General features: G+C 37.6%; 1 protein-coding gene across 2 annotated transcripts in view; it reads right to left on the reverse strand.

Moving 5' to 3' along the window:
* Uggt1 (UDP-glucose glycoprotein glucosyltransferase 1) overlaps positions 1-15,905 on the reverse strand; it is a 125,579-nt gene extending 109,674 nt beyond the window's left edge. For both annotated transcript variants that reach the window (XM_063258789.1, XM_063258787.1), the window contains exons 1-4: positions 15,768-15,905; positions 10,664-10,799; positions 6,532-6,614; positions 5,751-5,881 (exon numbers count right to left, since the gene is read on the reverse strand). In XM_063258789.1, coding sequence (XP_063114859.1) covers positions 5,751-5,881; positions 6,532-6,614; positions 10,664-10,799; positions 15,768-15,825 — 408 coding nt within the window. In that variant the 5' untranslated portion in view covers positions 15,826-15,905. The remainder of the gene's footprint in view (positions 1-5,750; positions 5,882-6,531; positions 6,615-10,663; positions 10,800-15,767) is intronic.
* Between the last annotated feature and the right edge of the window lie 1,975 nt (positions 15,906-17,880).

Genomic DNA, 17,880 nt, shown 5'->3' on the forward strand with positions numbered 1-17,880 from the left:
AAATTATAAAGATTAGAGCAGAAATTAATGCAATTTGAGACCAAAAAAATACAAAGAATTAATGAATCAAAGAGCTGTTTTTTTGAGAATAAACAAAATTGATAAACCTCTAGCTAACCTTGGCATCAAGAAAAAGAAAGAAAAAACTCAAATACATGTCATAAGGAATGAAAAGAGAAAAATTACTACAGATCTCATGGAAATTCAAAAGATCATGAATACCTACTTTGAAAATCTTTACTCACATAGAGTGGAAAACACAGAGGAAATGGACAGATTTCTAGAAGTATATGAACTATCAAAGTTCAATCAAGAAGCTATGACAATTTTAAAGAACCCAGTATCAGCTACTGAAATTGAAAACATGATTAAAAACTTACCAGCAAAAAACAAAAAACAAAAAAAAAAAAAAACCAAGTCCTCATGGGTTCACAGTTGAAATTTATAGAAAATTCAACTTCAGTACTCCTCAAACTCTTCAATGAAATTGAAAGGGAAGCAATCCTCCCTAACTCATTCCTGGAAGCAAGTATTACTGATATCAAAACCAAAGAAAGACCCAAGCAAAAAGGAGAACTATAGGCCTATCTCACTAATGAACACTGATGTAAAGATTCTCAATAAAATACTAGCAAACAGAATGCAGCAAATCACCAAGAGGATTTTACATCACGACGATTTATCACAGGAATGCAGGAACGTTTAACATACACCATTAATGTAATACATCACATAAACAGAATCAAAAATAAAAATCACATGATCATCTCAATAGATGGAGAAAAATTTTTTGATAAAATCCAACATTTGTTCATGATAAAAACCCTACAGAAACTCGGAAAAGATGTTAACTACCTCAATCTGATAAAGGCCATCTATAACAAACCAACAGCCAAAATTAGACTAAATAGACAAAAACTGAAAGCTTTCATTCTAAAATGAGGAACACAAGGATGTCCACTATCACCATTCCTATTCAATATATTAGCCAGAACAATCAGACAAGAGAGAGAAATAAAAGGAATAAAGACAAAAAAGAAAGAAGTTAAATTATCACTATTTGAAGATGAAGTCCATCAAGACTACTAGAGATAATAAACAAATTCAGCTGTCTAGCTGGATATAAAGTCAACACTCAAAAATCAATAGCATCCCTGTATACAAACAAAAAACTCACGAAGAGAGAAATTATGGAAATAAAATCTTTCACAATAGCATCTAAAAAAATTAAATACTTAGGAATCAACCTAATCAAGAATGTAAAAGACCTATGTGCCAAAAATTATATTACTTTAACAAAGGAGATCGAACAGGATATTAGAAAACGGAAAGATATCCCTTGCTCTTGGTTAGGAAGAACCAACATTGTGAAAATGGCTATATTCCCACAACCTTTACACAAATTTAACGCAATCCCAAGCAAAATACCATTAACATACCTTACAGATCTGGAGAAAACACTTCTAAAATTCATTTGGAAACAGAAGAAACCTAGAATAGTAAAGGCAATTCTGGGCAACAAAGGCAAGATAGGAGGCATCTCAATTCCTGACTAGAAACTAGACTACAAAGCTACAGTGATAAAATCGGCATGGTACTGGCAAAGAAATAGACTTGAGGATCAATGGAACAGATTAGAAGATGCAAACACAACTACAAAGACACTCAACCACCTGATATTTGACAAAGGGGCTAAACATGTTCACTGAAAGAAAGGTAGCCTCTTTAATAAATGGTGTTGGAAAAACTGACTTTTCACATGCCAAATACTGAAACTAGACCCATGTGTGTCACTATGCACTAAAACAAACTCAAAATGGATCAAAGATCTAAATATTAAAACAGAAACACTAAATCTATTGGAAGACAAGATAGGTATAAATCTTGGAGACTTAGGGGTAGACAAAGAATTTATGAGCAAACCACAAACCCCATGGGAAATACTTCAAAGAATCAACAACTGGGATCTCATCTCATTAAAAAGATTTACCTGTCAAAAGAAATCACTAACAAAGTGAAATGAAAACCCACAGAATGGGAAAGAATTTTAACTAGCAGTCCCTCAGACAAAGGACTTATATCCACAACATACAAAGAACTTAAAAACATTAAGCACCCCAAATTCAAAGGTCCTCTCCAAAAATGGGCATCTGAGATGAACACACATTTCTCAGATGAAGATATACAAATAGCAAATAAATACATGAAGAAATGTGCAACATCACTGGTCATTCAAGAAATGCAAATTAAAACAGCACTGAGATCTCATCTCACCCCGGAAAGAATGGGTGCCATTAAGAAATCAACTGATAACAAATGTTGGCGAGGCTGTGGGGAAAAAGGAACATTTCTCCACTGTTGGTGCAGTGTAGACTGGTACAGCCACTGTGAAAATCAGTATGGAGATTCCTCAAAAAACTAGGACTGGAAGTTCCCTTCAGTCCAGCTATTGCCCTCCTGGGTATTTTCCCATAAAAACTGAAAAGGTCATGTCTCAGCAATACATGCACATCCATGTTGATAGCAGTGCAATTTTTAATAGCTAAGTTTTGGAAACAATCCAAATGCCCATCATGGATGCACAGAATAGATGAAAAAAATGTGGTATTTTTAATACAATGGAATATTACTCAGCTATAAAAAGGATGGTCTTAAGGTTTATAGGTAAACAGAGACAACTTGAGACTATCCTCATAAGTGAAATAAATCAGACTTACATTTTTAAATATCATATTGTCTCCCTAGTGTAAAAAATAAAAAATGAAAGAGTAATAAGATCTAGAATATATGATATTGTGATAATGAAAGGGAAAGAAAGTGCTCTAAAGGATATAACTGTATGTATGTTTAAGTGTGCAAGATAGATAACCATACTACTAAGCTTTTGTTAGTTCATCAAACAGAATGTTTTGTAGTGTCATTGTTTGCCTGTCTACTTCTTATGCTTTGATTTTGTGACTTGAGCAACTACTTCTAAGATAATATGTAATTTATCAACTAGTGACTTCTTACTAGATTTTTTTGCAACTGTGTACTATTTCTACCCTTTTTTGTTTTGTTTTGTTTTCTAAATTAAAAAAGTCAATAGCCTTTCTTTACACAAACAACAAAGTCAGAGAGAAATCAAGGAAAAAATACCTTTTACAATAGCATTCAAAAAAAAATAGGAATCAATCTCAGAAAGGAGGTAAGACATCTACACTGAAAACTATAATACCCTGGAAAAGAAGATTAATGAGGATATTAGAAAATTGAGACATGTCCCATGCTCTTGGGTAGGAAGAACCAATATAATGAAAAAGCCCATACTTCCAAAACTGTTATACAGATTAAATGCAATCCCAATCAAAATTCTAACAGGAAATCTCCCAGAATTAGAGAATACAATCCTAAAATTCATCTAGAACTTGAAGAGACCTGGAATAGCAAAGGCAATCCTGAACAACAAAGACAAGACAGGGGGTATCCTAATTCCTGACTTGAAATTATACTATAAAGCTACTGTGATAAAAACAGCATTGGACCGGCAGAAAGCAGACCCAAAGATCAATGGAATAGATTAAAAGATGCAGAAACCATTTCAGACACACTAAGCCATTTTATTTTTGACAAAGGTGCCAAACATATTCAGTAGTGTCTTTAATAAATAGTGCTGGAAAAATTGGCTCTATACATGCCACAGATTAAAACTGGACCCATATCTTTCACTATGCACTAAGCTAAAGTTGGAATGGATCAAAGATACTGTTATTAAAACAGAAACATTAAATGTGCTGGAAGACAGAAGGCAAAAATCCTGAAGACACTGGGGTAGGCAAAGACTTTATGAACAAAACCCTGATTGCACAGAACACAAAGGATCAACAATGGGGATCTCACCATATTGAAAAGCTTTTGTACAGCAAGAGAAACCACCAACAGAGTGAAGAAACAACTACACCATGGGAGAAAAAGTTTGCCAGCTGTTCCTCAGACAGAGGATTACTATCAAGAACATATAAACAACTCATAAACATCAGTCCTCCCAGATTTAAAGACCCAATCCAAATGTGGGAAGCTGAGATGAATACACACTTCTCGGGTGAAGAAATACAAACAATAAATAAATATGTGAAAAAATGTTCAACATAGTCGTTCAAGAAATGTAAATTAAAACAACATAGATTCCACTTCACCACAGAAAGAAATTCTACTATCAAGAAATTAAGCAGTAACAAATGCTGGAAAGGCTGTGGGGAAAAAGGAACCCTTTTCCACTATTGGTGGGAATGCAGACTAGGGCAACCACTGTGTAATTCAGTGTGGAGATTTCTCAGAAAACTAGTACTAGAGAGGTTCCATTCAACCCAGATATCTGGGTTCTTCTGGGTATCTTCCCAAAAGAATTAAAAACATCATACCACAGTGATATAGGTGCACTCATGTTTATAGCAGCACAATTTTTAATAGCCAGATTTTGGAAACAACCTAAATGCCCACTGACTGAGGAATGGATAAAAAACATGTGATATTTTTATAAATTGAAGCACACTACTCAGCCATAAAGGATAAATTGGAGACTTTTATAGTAAAATGGATACAACTTAGACCATACTCATTAGTGAAATAAATAATACACACATGGGTAAACATCGTATTGTCTCAGCATCAGTAGCTAAAAGAAGCAACATATGTATAGGTGTATGTATATGTACATAAAAACAATATAGTTATACTGATGATTTCTCTGAGTTCACTGAAAAGAAAGATTTGTGCTGGTACTGTTCAGACAACTGAATGCAGATGGGCTCTGAGTGAATCATTTGAAGATTACACTGTGCAATGTATGTTCCATTGCTGCTCCCTGGTTGATGTGTTTTGAAATTTTGTTTTAGTTTTTTTACTCTTGTTTTTTATTTTTCTCCTTGAAATAAAATGGATTTGGAAAATAAATAAAAAGAAGAAAAGACAAAAATCACATGATTATCTCAATATATGTAGAAAAAGACTGACATTACCTGACATCTTTTATTGGTTAAAAAAAAAACCTCAATTCATTTATCTCACCATGTACTGAAGAAAACAGGTATAAAAGGACTTTATCTCAACATGATTAAAGCCATTTATGAACAACCCATTGATAACATCACATTAGATCAAGAAATAGTAAAAGCCTTTCATCTTACAATCAGATAGTTATACTATTGATTTCTCTGAGTTCGCTGAAGAGAAAGGTATGTGCTGGTATTTTTCGGACAACTGAATGTAGATGTGCTGTGCTCTTGTTAAATGATTTGCACTATGTATGTAGCATTGTTGCCCCGACTGAGATGTTATGGGAGAAAAGAAAGTTCATTGGATTAGTATGAACCACTAAGTGTTGTATAAACAAAGCAGTTTTCTATTTTTTGTGTAGTTATTCTTTTCCTTCTCACATGAAAATAAGTACAAAATGTATCTTTAAAAATAGATGATTTGGGGCCAGGCATGGTGGCTCACACCTGTGGCTGACATAAGAGGATGGCCATGACTTCAAGTTCAGCCTGGTCTCCATAGTGAATTAAAGGCCAGCCTGAACTACATAGTGAGACCCTGTCTCAAAAACAAAAACAAAACACTTAATATCAGTTCCAATTATTTTAAAATAAATCATAAATCCCAGGAAAAAAAGTGATAATTCTGCGACTCAATTACATGGCAACTGCAATCTAACCCATCATTGTGTCAGACACCTTACAAAATGCTATTGTCTAGAAAAGCACTGGATTTACCTGCTGGAAGGCTTGAATTGTAGCAGAGTACGAACGAAGAGAGAGACAAAATTTCAACAAATTCTGCTGTAAAGGTGATAGAAACGGAAATGCTGCTTCCAATATTGCATGATAATAGGAATAATTAGTACCTACCAAGAAAGAAAATGAATCTAAATAACTCAGTATAACTAGTAGTAGCCAAATAAAACAGTTCATAAAGCTATAGGTTACAAAGGTATGTATCCAAAAAATTTTATCAGTATGTGATTTATTGTCTTGAACTTTCGTTCAATGTTCAAAATATCCTGGATATGGAATGCAATTGAACATTTTCTTCCTCTCTTTGTCCCAACTATTTCCTTTCTCTAAACTGCTATTTTCCCACCTACCTGAATAACTACCTACCTACTACCGAAGGAAGAATTCGGCTGTGAAACTGCCTCCTCTAGGAAGTCACCCTGATTCCTATCCCATGCTACAATGGACTAGTGACAGCTCTTCTTGAATCCCAGAATAGTTCTTTGCTGAGTTGTTTCACTTACATCATTTATGAAGTATTTTGCAGTTTAGAGTACTGCTCTGTGACAGTATATATGCTTAACTTGCATGCGGCCCTAGTACCTAAAATAATTAGAGAGTCTGGTTTGTGTTGGCTCTTCTTGGCCAGCATTGTAGCTCTAGACATTAAAGACTAAAAATACGCTTTCTATTAACTGCCACATAACACATACTACAAAAGATAACACTTCTAATATTTTCCCAGACACCAAAGTCAAAGAAGCATTTGCTTCAATTTTACCGTGATGATCTGATGATCCAATATTTTGACTGGCTTCTACAAAATTCCAAAATTTCTCTTGACTGTCTTCTGCTAAAAACTCACTGGGAGAAAAAGGGAAAATGTTAGAAATAAAATTTAATAAAAACCTTCTAATAAACTTATTACTACCGAGCATATAAAGAAATTTCCAAATTTCCAAAAGTCCATCATTTGGCTTTTAATTTATATACGTATTTTTATGTATATGTTTTTCTTAAAGATAAGTCTTCCTAGCTTATTAGTTATTACTAACTTACTAGCTTAATAACATTTACTTCACATCTATTTAAGAACCCAGAAGTAATAAAAGTGTTTTAACAACAGAGAAGTTCCAATAATAACAAAAATGCTGTCAACAGTAGAAGCAGAGTTAGAAATTAATAACTGTATTACTACTTCTGCTCACTTATTTTCTGAATGATCTTACAAAGAACAAAACTTACATTTTGCCCAAAGATTTTTCCACAGTAAATATAAACCCTAGAAAAAGTTCTAGGAGGCTAAAGGCAACATGTTATAATTTTTTAACATCTATAAATCTAAATTTTTAAGATAATCAGATTTATTTCAAATTAACACTGATCTAACAAAATCAGATCTAAAACGTTAATACCATCTTAATCTTTTTCCACTTTGCATTATTTACCTAAAATAATAGCTGTTGTAAATGGCCCTTCATTCAAGAGTCTAAAATCCCTAAAATAAAACATCTATAACTGAATGAATGATTCATGTAATTGGTCAGCTTCACTTCCAGCCCAGAGAACTAATGTAGTGGTAGTCTTTGACTGTCTTAAAGCAAACTACAGATCTGGATCTCAGCTTACCTAGCCAAAGGCAGACTTTCCCATTACTTGTCAACATGGGGTGTACAACTCTCTCTACTCCACAGCTAGACACAGAAATATGGGAAAAATAAGAAACATTTCCTGGTAATGCACAACTTCTCTAAAAGTAGGTATCTGAAAATACCTATTATCATAATGTATTAAACTATTTAATGCCTCTGTATTTCTCTAGGCTTTCTAGAATAACTGTAAAATAGTTTACAGTCTAAGAAAACAGTTTCTGAGTCATGATGTGTAAATAAACACTAAATCTGTAAGTTAAGCCACATCTACAATATAAGTTAGTTGTGGTGGGAACAAGGACTCATCCAGGCTAAATGCATGTTTTTCTTATAAGAAATTTTCTTGAACCATTGTTTTTTTTTCATCTCACTACATAAGTAACTCTCACGGGTCTAAGTTGAGAACAGTCATAAGAAAATTACTATTAGATCCACAGAAATAATTACAGGGAGAAGAGACTAATGGAAAACATCATGAATAAAGGAACACTGCCATTTCTTTCACAGTATAATAAATATTTCATTTTTATTTTGTTTTTAGCTTTATACCTGTGCCTCTCAGTAAAACTCTAACAGTTTTGCAGATAAATTTAAAATATGCCTTTAAAATACACCCCTGAGGTAGAGGAAAGGGTGACAGTGGTTACTGTACTTGAACTGGTAACTGTTAAAAGTCACTAATGGGCTAGGGTGGTGATGCATACTTATTACTCCAGCTTTCTGGGAGGCTGAAAAGGGCAATCACAAGTTCAAGTGACTGAGATCTGTCTCAAAGAAAACCTAGTAAATAAAAAGGCTGGGATGTAGTTCATTGCAATTCCCTGGGTTCAACCTCCAATATTAGGAATGAATAAATAAATAAATAAATAAATAGACTGCTGGGCATGTGAAGAACATATACAATTATCTCCATTTATAAGCATTTTGCAAAGTCCTAATAAAGTTTGCCATCTATGACTCCCTGCTGTCCCTATAAAAAACCCTATGAACAACCTGAATGCCCAACAGGCAGCACAAATCTGGTGGTTCTTCTAAATAGGACTCAAAAAGGAAGGGAAAGAAACATCTTAAGGAAAGTCTTTGATGTAACAGTTACCAGGCTCATTACATGAACGTGTATCCACAAATTCACACAACCACCCTCAGTTATAAACATTTTCAAAATAAGCTGCCACTCAGAGACACTATGCACTTGCTTAGGGCACATAGGCAGTAAATGAAAGCACAGCCTAAAAATGTTCACAGGAATATTGTTGGTCCCTAAGGGATAGACATGAGGCCAACACAAGGTCTCTGATAACGACATGCCTTCATGTGCAGACAAAGATTCTGCCCCTTTACCTTTACCCAGAAGGTCAGGCAGCCACAAGCCATCATCAGACATAGAAGAGCAGCAGCCTCTGCAACCTCTAGAAGGAAACATGGAGCACTTTCAAATAAGCAGAGCTCCTTCCTAAGTTGCCTACAAATCCTACTATGTTGGCTACAGGTTTACAAATAGCCACAAAACAGAGAGACAATGACCAGGGACATCATGAAAAGAGGTATTTGTGATGCAGAATTTGGTGAAGGAATTTATAGCCTAACCACTTTACAATGACTAAAACAACTGAAAAAACCTGAGGAACTGGGATTGACAATTTTGGCATGCTTTCTCAAAAGTCCACAAGTACGTTATAAGGCTCCTTTAAGACAAAATACAAATCCCAAACAAACTAATAGCTGTCCATACAAGTGAGAGAAGTCAACGTAACTCAGCTAAGCATGTTTCAAGCAGAATATCATGAAACATCTATTATGGTTAATTGTTCAAAATTACACCAAAAATGATAATAAATCTCAATGGATGAGATTTACATCAAATTATTCAAAATAGGGGCTGGGGATTTAGCTCAGCAGCATAAGCACCTGCCTCGCAAGCGCATGGTTGTGAGTTTGATCCCCAGTACCAATAAAAAAAAAAAGTATTCAAAATACCATTCAGATAGGAAAAGTAAAACAAAATAGAACTTCAGTTACCAGAGTCCTGGCTCAAGCAGTCTAGGACCACCAACAACCCTCATTCAGCCACTTCACTTATACATCTACTCCATAATCCAATGAAGAAATACCTGAGGAGCTCAACCCATCTATCATTGCAAAGCCATGATGAATGCACACAATGGTGCTAGGACATGTTCTAGTGGAATTCTCTTGCTTTTTGCCATGTCATTGCTAAGCAAAGGGAGGCACACAGGCGCATGGAAGGAGTCTGCTCAACAGAAAGTCCACTGGACAGAGTGTGCCGGGATCAGCTCCCACTGCTCCCCTCCCCATGGGTCTTCTTCCCCACACCAAATGAGGTTCTTCCTTGGCAGGGCAACTACCCACATAATCAACATAACACACCACTTGATTCATATGTTTTACGGAATTAAGGAAGAAAAGTTAAAGAGCAAAGTTCTAAGCTGAAGACAACACAGACAACCAAATCAAATGAAGTGGCCTGACAGTTCAAATTTCTACTATCAAACACAGAGAATTACAAGTGCGTGCTATATAATCTATTTAATTTATCCTTTGGAAAGAGTCCTTAAATCCTAACCACACATTATTTGTGATACAATGAAAATAAGTTCCTGTGCACAAGAATATAAAAACTGGCTGTAAAAGGAAATATCTCAGCAAAGTATGGTAGATAACATTCGTAATCCCAACACTCTGGGAAGCTGAGGAACAAGATCCCAAATATCCCAACTTAGGCAACTTTGTGAGACCCTAACAGAGAAAAATGACTATAGATGTAACACAACATGAAGCCCCTAGGTTCAATTCCCAATACTGAAAAAGGGGGAAAAAAAAAAAAAAAAGGAAGTATCTTATGATATGTATATTATAAACACCAGCTAAAAAGCACACTTGGAATTGAAAATGTCCCCAAAAAATCATTGACTATATTGTATCTTATCAATTTAAAAACATATAATGCTACCAATATTAACTGCTAAGGTGGTTTCTTGGTTTGATTTTGTAGAGGTTACAATGTATAACACAGAGCCCTTAGGACAGATAACACCCGGTCACTTCCTCCACCATGCACCTGAACTCCTGTGCTCTCCTGAAAGATTCTGTATCCTAACAGCCATTATACGACACAGAGCACATTAATAAGTATATCTGAGAATCATAATATCATTCCTAAAAGCTGCTAAATATTTGTTCATTTCCTGAAACAGTCTATGTTTATATTCAAATATCTGAAAGAAAATAAGGTCTTCTTACCTGACTTCTAACAACAGTGGGGAGGAAAACCACTTTGTTGTGAGAGAGGTTGTAACGGCTTTTGAATCTGCTTTTACTGAGGAGAACAGCCACAGCACACTGAGTGCAATTAGAAGCCCCATTTGACAGCAAAGCCCTAATAAGAGAAAAAGGTCATGTTTAAATCTTAATACTTAGAGACACAAAATAACAATCTTAATACCTAGAGATAAAAAAAAAACATTAAAGTTGCAAAAACAGGACCACTTTTAAACAGTATTAGCACTTAATACATAGTCCAACAGATACTTGCTGAATGACTGGTACATAGTTAAAGGTAGGTGGTTCATTACATTCTATAGAGGCTCCACCTCATTTCCTAGGGAGTCTACACAACAGAGCAGTAGAAAGGTCAGTTGGTGGCACAAGCTTTACCCAAGAATGTTTTATAAAGCATGAGGTAAATAAAGCTGAAACAGATAAACATACATAAATGAGTGTTGTGGGTTGCATTTTATCCTCCATGAAAATAAGCTTAATTGCCAAATCCTAGTCCCTCTGGACGTGAACTTCTTTGGAGACGGGGCCTTCACAGAAGTGAGCACATTAAGATGAGGTCATTAGGATGTGCTAATTCGACATAACTAGCATAATAAACAAGGGAAATTGGGACACAGTGATAGACTCACAGGGGGAAACAATATGAAGAGACACAGGAAGAATGCCAGGTGAAGACAGAGGTAGACCCCACAGTCACACTGCAAGTCAAGGAATGACTGCGGCGACCTTGAAAAAGACCAGGAAGGATCACCTAGCATTTCAGAGAGATTCACGGAACACTACTCAGGACTTATAGCCTTCAAAACTATGAAACAATCAATTTCTGTTGTTGTAAACCATGAAGTTTGTGATACATTGTTATGACGGCCTTAGAAAACCAGTAGGACTTTCACAGACAGGTTTCTCCAAAGAATACATGTAAGGTTCAAATCCTCAGTCCCACAAGTAAAACATAAATAAATATGAATTGCTGGCTGTGCATAATGACCCTGCTACTAAGGAGGGTGAGGCAAGAGGATTAGAACTGCCTGAGCCTGGGAATTCTAGGATAGCCTGGCTGAAACGTCATGTAAGAGAAGGAGAGAGAGTAAAGAGAAAGTTAACATCCAGGCCCCAAGAGGATGAGAATATGTGAGATTAGTACCTGATATGGCTTTTCCCAGTTTCACCCCAATTCATCCAAAAATAATAATAATTTGTTAAACAAATTAGTGAAAACATTGTTTTTTATAATATATAGTCTCTGAAAAACAACAGTCGAAAGCAAAATCAATATAGCAAATAGATCAATTAAGCAAAAAGTGGCTTTTAAAGAGTTTTAAGTCCTGGCACTATCAGAATTAATGGGGAAAAAATATGAATAACACATTTATAAATAAAGATGCCCAAAAGTATTTTTAAAAAATCAACAGTTATAAAGCCCACTACAGAGACTCCGCAGAAACAAAAGAATCTATAAGCACAAAATAAAATCTACTGAAAACAGACCTGACTAAACTAGAGCTTTGACAATGAAACCTACTAGCAATGATGCCAGGCTGAGGCAGAAAAAGAGGCAGGTTTCTCTTAGAACCTTCTAGTATTATGACATTTCCTGAAGAGAAACAAGCAAGGAAACATACAGCTTCAAGTCACTCAAGAACTCCTAGGATTATTCAGACACCATCTTTCACAGGAGCCTCAGAATCCTGCTCCTCATGGTTAGTAAAGAGAAAGCCTATCAGAGTCAAGTGAGCTGTGATCAACCCCTGTGTTTGTTACTTATCAGCAGTTTAACCAAAAGCAAGTCACCTAACTTCTCAGGCTATTTATCACCTGGACTATAAAACAGGAATAACAATACCCACCACAAACAGTCACTGAGAAAATGAAATGGCAATCTGAAAATTGCTTTATAAAGTGCCAAGTACTATCTAGAACTGATCCTTATAGGAAAACATTTTACCACAAGAAAAACAAACTAGGGCCAGGGATAGAGCTCAAGCAGCACAAGTGCTTACCTGACAAACACAAGGTCGTGAGTTCTAAGGTATACCAAAAAAAAAAAAAGCAAACCATCTTCTAAACCATACCATGGCATAGTATCAAACACATACTTCGGAAACAAATCCTCTGTCACTAAGAAGAAATAAAAATCCATCCCAAAAGTCACTGAGTTTCTGAACTGGAGACAGTGTGAACAGTATTCAAGCTTTATGATTCTGGCTATGTTTACAATTTGTCCTAATGGAGCCTAAAAATATAACTTCCACAAAGTGGTGATTCATGATGAATGACAGTTGACCACCACCACACAGTAACTCCAGGCAGACAGCAGGTAGAGTGAGTGATAAGGGAACTAGTGGCAGGACAAAAGGCTCCTCTGGAAATTCTACCCTTTACTGAGCAATGGGCAAGCTTTACCTAATGTTCACAAACAGTAACTGGGGACTGAACTTCCCTGAGAGTTGTAATCATGTTGACAAGTTCCGCAGTACCAAGCCACAAAGACTGACCGAAATATTCAGTGAATATTTTTCTAAAAATTATAGTAAAAGACACATTGCATTAATCCCCTTTAAAATATTCCCCTCCCTCCCTTCAAATATACATATCCTCTCAATCTTGCTACTTTCTGAAGCAGTTCTAAAAGTCCTCTTTTGTGTCTTTATGAAGTGTGATCAAAAATTATTGTGAATGCTGTTGTCAAGTAACATACAATGGAAAGGCAAGCTCACAAAAATACTATGATGTATTTTCATTCATTTTATTCACCAGACCTGGCACCATGCAACTTCTAGTTCTTCCCCAAAATCAAAATGGCTGTGAAAGGTAAAAGTTTATAACAGATTCTGGATATCAAGGCAGCCAGGACAGAACAACTAAAGACACTCACAAAAGCAGCCTTCCAAAAATTGCTTCAGTGTGAAGGCCCTGGGTTCAATCCCCAGTATAATCAAAGAAAGAAAAGAAAAGAAACAAAGAAAAAGACAACCCTACGTGCACATGACTTACCCAGACCCTTGTACTGTTTTACAAAGAGAGTATGTATTCTTAATGTGGAGAACAGCACCATTCCAAAAGATTAGTGGACAGCTATATATCAGAGCTTTTGGTGGCACATTCCTGTCATCTCAGTATTCAGGTATCTATGAGCCTAGCCTAGGCTACACAGTGACCAAGTGAGTCACTGTTGCAAAATCTAAAAATTAAATAAAGCCACTGGATGTAGCTCAGCTGAAAGACCCTAGGTCTACTCTCCAGTATCAAGAGGGCAGGCTGGAGAAGGAATAGGAGGAGGAACAAGAACTCTACCAACCTGACCCCACATTTTTTATTCCACAGGGAATAAAAGAGAAAAGGGATGTCCAGGGAAACTGGTAAGAACCTCACTGAAGGGGTCTAGTTTGAGGATACGACACCTTCACTTTACGGGGTCCCTTTATCATTCTGACACTAGTGGTCCTAAATGCATAGCCTGAGTAGTAACAACTGTTACACTGTGCCATGCAGCACTCCAAGGTCACAGGCACACTGCCAGTGGATGACACATTACCATAAAACATTAACAACTGTGTCAACTATTGGTAAACTGGCTAAAACTCTACCTGTAAATGTCTAGTATATTTAAATAAAACTATTATTTCTTGCTTATTTATCTAAAGTAAGCTATAGAAAAGATAAATGAAAATTACGTATGGTAAATTCTTTGCACATTTGGGGAAAAAACAGACACAATGATTCTAAAATCTAAGTCATCAACTTTTTCTTCTTTCATTTTTAAACTGAAGAGCTAACAAACCCTTTAAAAACAACACACAATCTGCAAGTTTGTAAGTGTGCACCTGAGTTTCAACACAGTTCAATGAGAAAATATTACGAAGCACCCTTTTTTGAGAAATAAACTTCTCCACCAACTAATCCTAATACACATCCATATTAGCTGAACTATTTGCTGTGACCCACATACACCTGACTTCAGTTAGTCACCGTACACCTGATACAAAAATGATTAGATAACTGCAGAAACGTTCCAAATGAATGTTCTTCATAGTCCCGTGTATTGCCCTTGTTGAAGATATTGTTTACTTCCTTAAATAAATTGGATTTCAGTTAAGCATACGAAAAGTTAGTAAAGGGGAAAAGCCATTATCATCTCCAGTTCTGTTGCATTCACTATTTAAAATGTGTTCAAGCCGGGAATAGTGGCACAGGCATGTAATCCCAGCACATAGGAGGCTGATGCAGGAGGATTGCCCCAAGTATAAGGCTAGCCTGGGTTGCATACTGATTGGGCCAGCCTGATCTACACAGCGACATCCTGTCTCAAATAAAATAAAATAAATGCTCAAACCCCTGATATTTCAAGAAAAAGGGCCTTTATATAAAATTGGCTAGCAAGTGAACCAATGAATGACTTCAAAGAGCAGTAGGTCATAAGATCCCTGGTCTTGGAATGAACAAAACATGACCCTTTTCAAATCTGGCAGCAAATGCTAAAGATGCTACAGCTTTCAACCAAGGAACAAGGTCAGTTCCCATCCATAACTTTTGGCGATGTATGCAGATCTTAGGCTTCTGGCAGGCCCCACATGCTAAAAAATGAAACCAGCCAACAGATCTTCTTAGGCTTCTGGCAGGCCCCACATGCTAAAAATGAAACCAGCCAACAGATCTTCTCATCCCCAGCCAACAGATCTCTGCGATAGATGGAAAGTACAAGGAAAATAGAAACCTATATAGGGACCAAGCAGTTATCCAACCACTCCCGCTAAGTGCAGGTTCTTAACCTACTTCGGGTTAGGTTCGTTCTAAATTCGCCTCAGGGCACTTCCTCCTAATGCACTTGGGCAACAGGGCTCTGGAAGCTCCTCACAGCCGGCTCAGGCAGCGCACAGCCACGCCGAGAACACGCGCCTCGCGGGGAAGAACACTACGGGTAAGCTGGGTGCTCGCGAACGCGCCGCGAGGCGCGAGGGGAATCTGAGGGTAGAGGCGGAAGCTCAAGGTGACCTGGGTACAGGGTCGTCTGACGACCCAGACCCTCTCCCTACCCACGAGGCCTCCCAACGCCACCCTTGGGTACCTGTCACCGGCCGCACAGCCGCGGCTCGCACTCTGCTCGCGTTCCCCTTGCAGCCCATGCAGGAGCCGCACACCGTCCACTCCAGCGCCTACGACAACGCCAGGGCGGGGCAGGGCAGCGGCGGCGGCGGCGGCCGCTGCGCCAGTGAGAAGCCGACACGCGCCTTTCCCGCGGCTCGCCTTGGCGAGCCGGTCTCTCAGAGAAACACCCCGGCTGCCAACCGTTCGTACTTCCGCTTCCGAAAAGCGAATGCCGGAGGACTTCCTGCTACGGAGTAGCGACTCAAGCAGCCCAGAGCGTCGCGAGGCCGCCATCTTACCCCGGCGAAGCCCTGCCTCTTCATCGCTCCAGCTCGCTGGTGAGGCGAGGGCGGCTGCGCGTAGCCAAGATTTTGGGAAAGTGGCTAGGACCGATGACTGAGACCGAAAGCTTCACCAAATGGGGGTTTTGACTGCCCCCACTCCGCAATTTAGACTCTGAAACTTACTCCCTTACGCCTTTCTGTTAGAAGCACTGTGAGACAATAAAGGATGACTTGTTTTAATATTTCTGAGTATCTTGGACTTTCCTAAAACTTGGTAACTTTGTTGCAGAAAGTATGGTGGGGGTACTAAATTATATGAGCAGGTTCTTTTATGCGGGCACTCACATAGTCTACAGGGATTACACTGTCCTTTGTATTTTTTTCAAATTTAGATCAATATAAAATTTGTCTTAGAATATGAGACACTGGGCAAAGCATTCTACGAACCCAAAAATGAGTATCTCTTTGGAGGGTATATTTTAACCAGTAAGTCAAAGTGAGCTAAAAATCAAAAGTATGTTCAGAAAGATGCAATTATATTAAAAGGATATAATTGTTACATTTATGGGTTTTGGGGGTTTTAACTTTTTAAAAATTGTATTAGTATATGTCTACAATACACACTGCTCACAATGATCTTGAGGAGTGGGTACATGTACATACTACAGCTTTCTTTTTTTATCCTCTTCTCTCCCCCGCCCCACATTCCTATATCCTGACTCATTTTTAGTGATATTATTCATCTTAGCTCATGATTTTGCGAGACAGGGTCTTGCTATGCGATTCAGGCTGGCCTTGAACTTGTTACTGACTTTTAATTATGACACAATCCTTTCCCTAAGAATGCTAGACTAAAACCTTTGTTTAGTATAATAGCTGAGTATTTCTGCTGTGCTGCTAGGGATCAATGAAACTTACTCACTTAGGCCTTTCTGTTGAAAGCACTGTGGCACAATAAAGGATGAGTTGTTTTAACGTTACAGTCTTAATATGTATTTCCCTAAAGGCTAATAATGTGGAACATAGTTTCATGTGTTCATTTAGCATCTGTTACGGTTTCTATTGAAATGTCCCCTGAAGCCTCCTGCAATCATAGCATCATGGTTGGCTTCAAGTCAGGAGGTAGAGCCTGATCCCAGGAGATGGGTCCCTATTGGCATGGCCCAGGTTAGACAGAATCACCTGGGCTCTTCCCTTCACTCTCCCCTAGGCCACCATGAGGTAAGCAGCTTTTTCCTCCACCACACTCCTCTGCAATACTGTTTGTTCTTTGGAGCCTGCTGACCATGGACTAATATATAGGCCAAAATAAATCTCTCACCCTTCATCATATTTATTTATTTAGAGGTAGGTATCACTATGTAGTTTAGGCTGATCTTAAACTCACTACCCCAGGCTGTCCTCATTGATCTCCCAAACTTGTATACCCAGTGCTGGTATCACAAGCATGCACCACAACACCCAGTTCACTCTCTCTCTTCTTTAACTTGTAGGGATTGGGTTCTGAGTCCCCATGAGGAGTAAAAGGCCTAAAACATAACTTCCGTGTGCTGTGGGGAAATGCCTGTTTAAGACCAAAATAGCAAAAGCAATCCTGAGTGACAACAGTGTTATAGTTTATACATTGTGTCAACCTGACAACCAGACACTTTTTTAAATCAGTATCCAGATACAAAGACATGCTTATAATTACTCCTAACATGTTATAACTATACGGCATACAAATGGAAATGTACTAATTCCTCACCAGAGTAGAAGGTGAGTTTTCCTTGGGTGATACTCATTCTTCTCATTTCACAACGGGACTAT

Source organism: Cavia porcellus, unplaced genomic scaffold, assembly GCF_034190915.1.
Source record: "Cavia porcellus strain 051 isolate PalLab524CR breed Dunkin Hartley unplaced genomic scaffold, mCavPor4.1 scaffold_12, whole genome shotgun sequence".
NCBI classification, from domain to species: domain Eukaryota; kingdom Metazoa; phylum Chordata; class Mammalia; order Rodentia; family Caviidae; genus Cavia; species Cavia porcellus.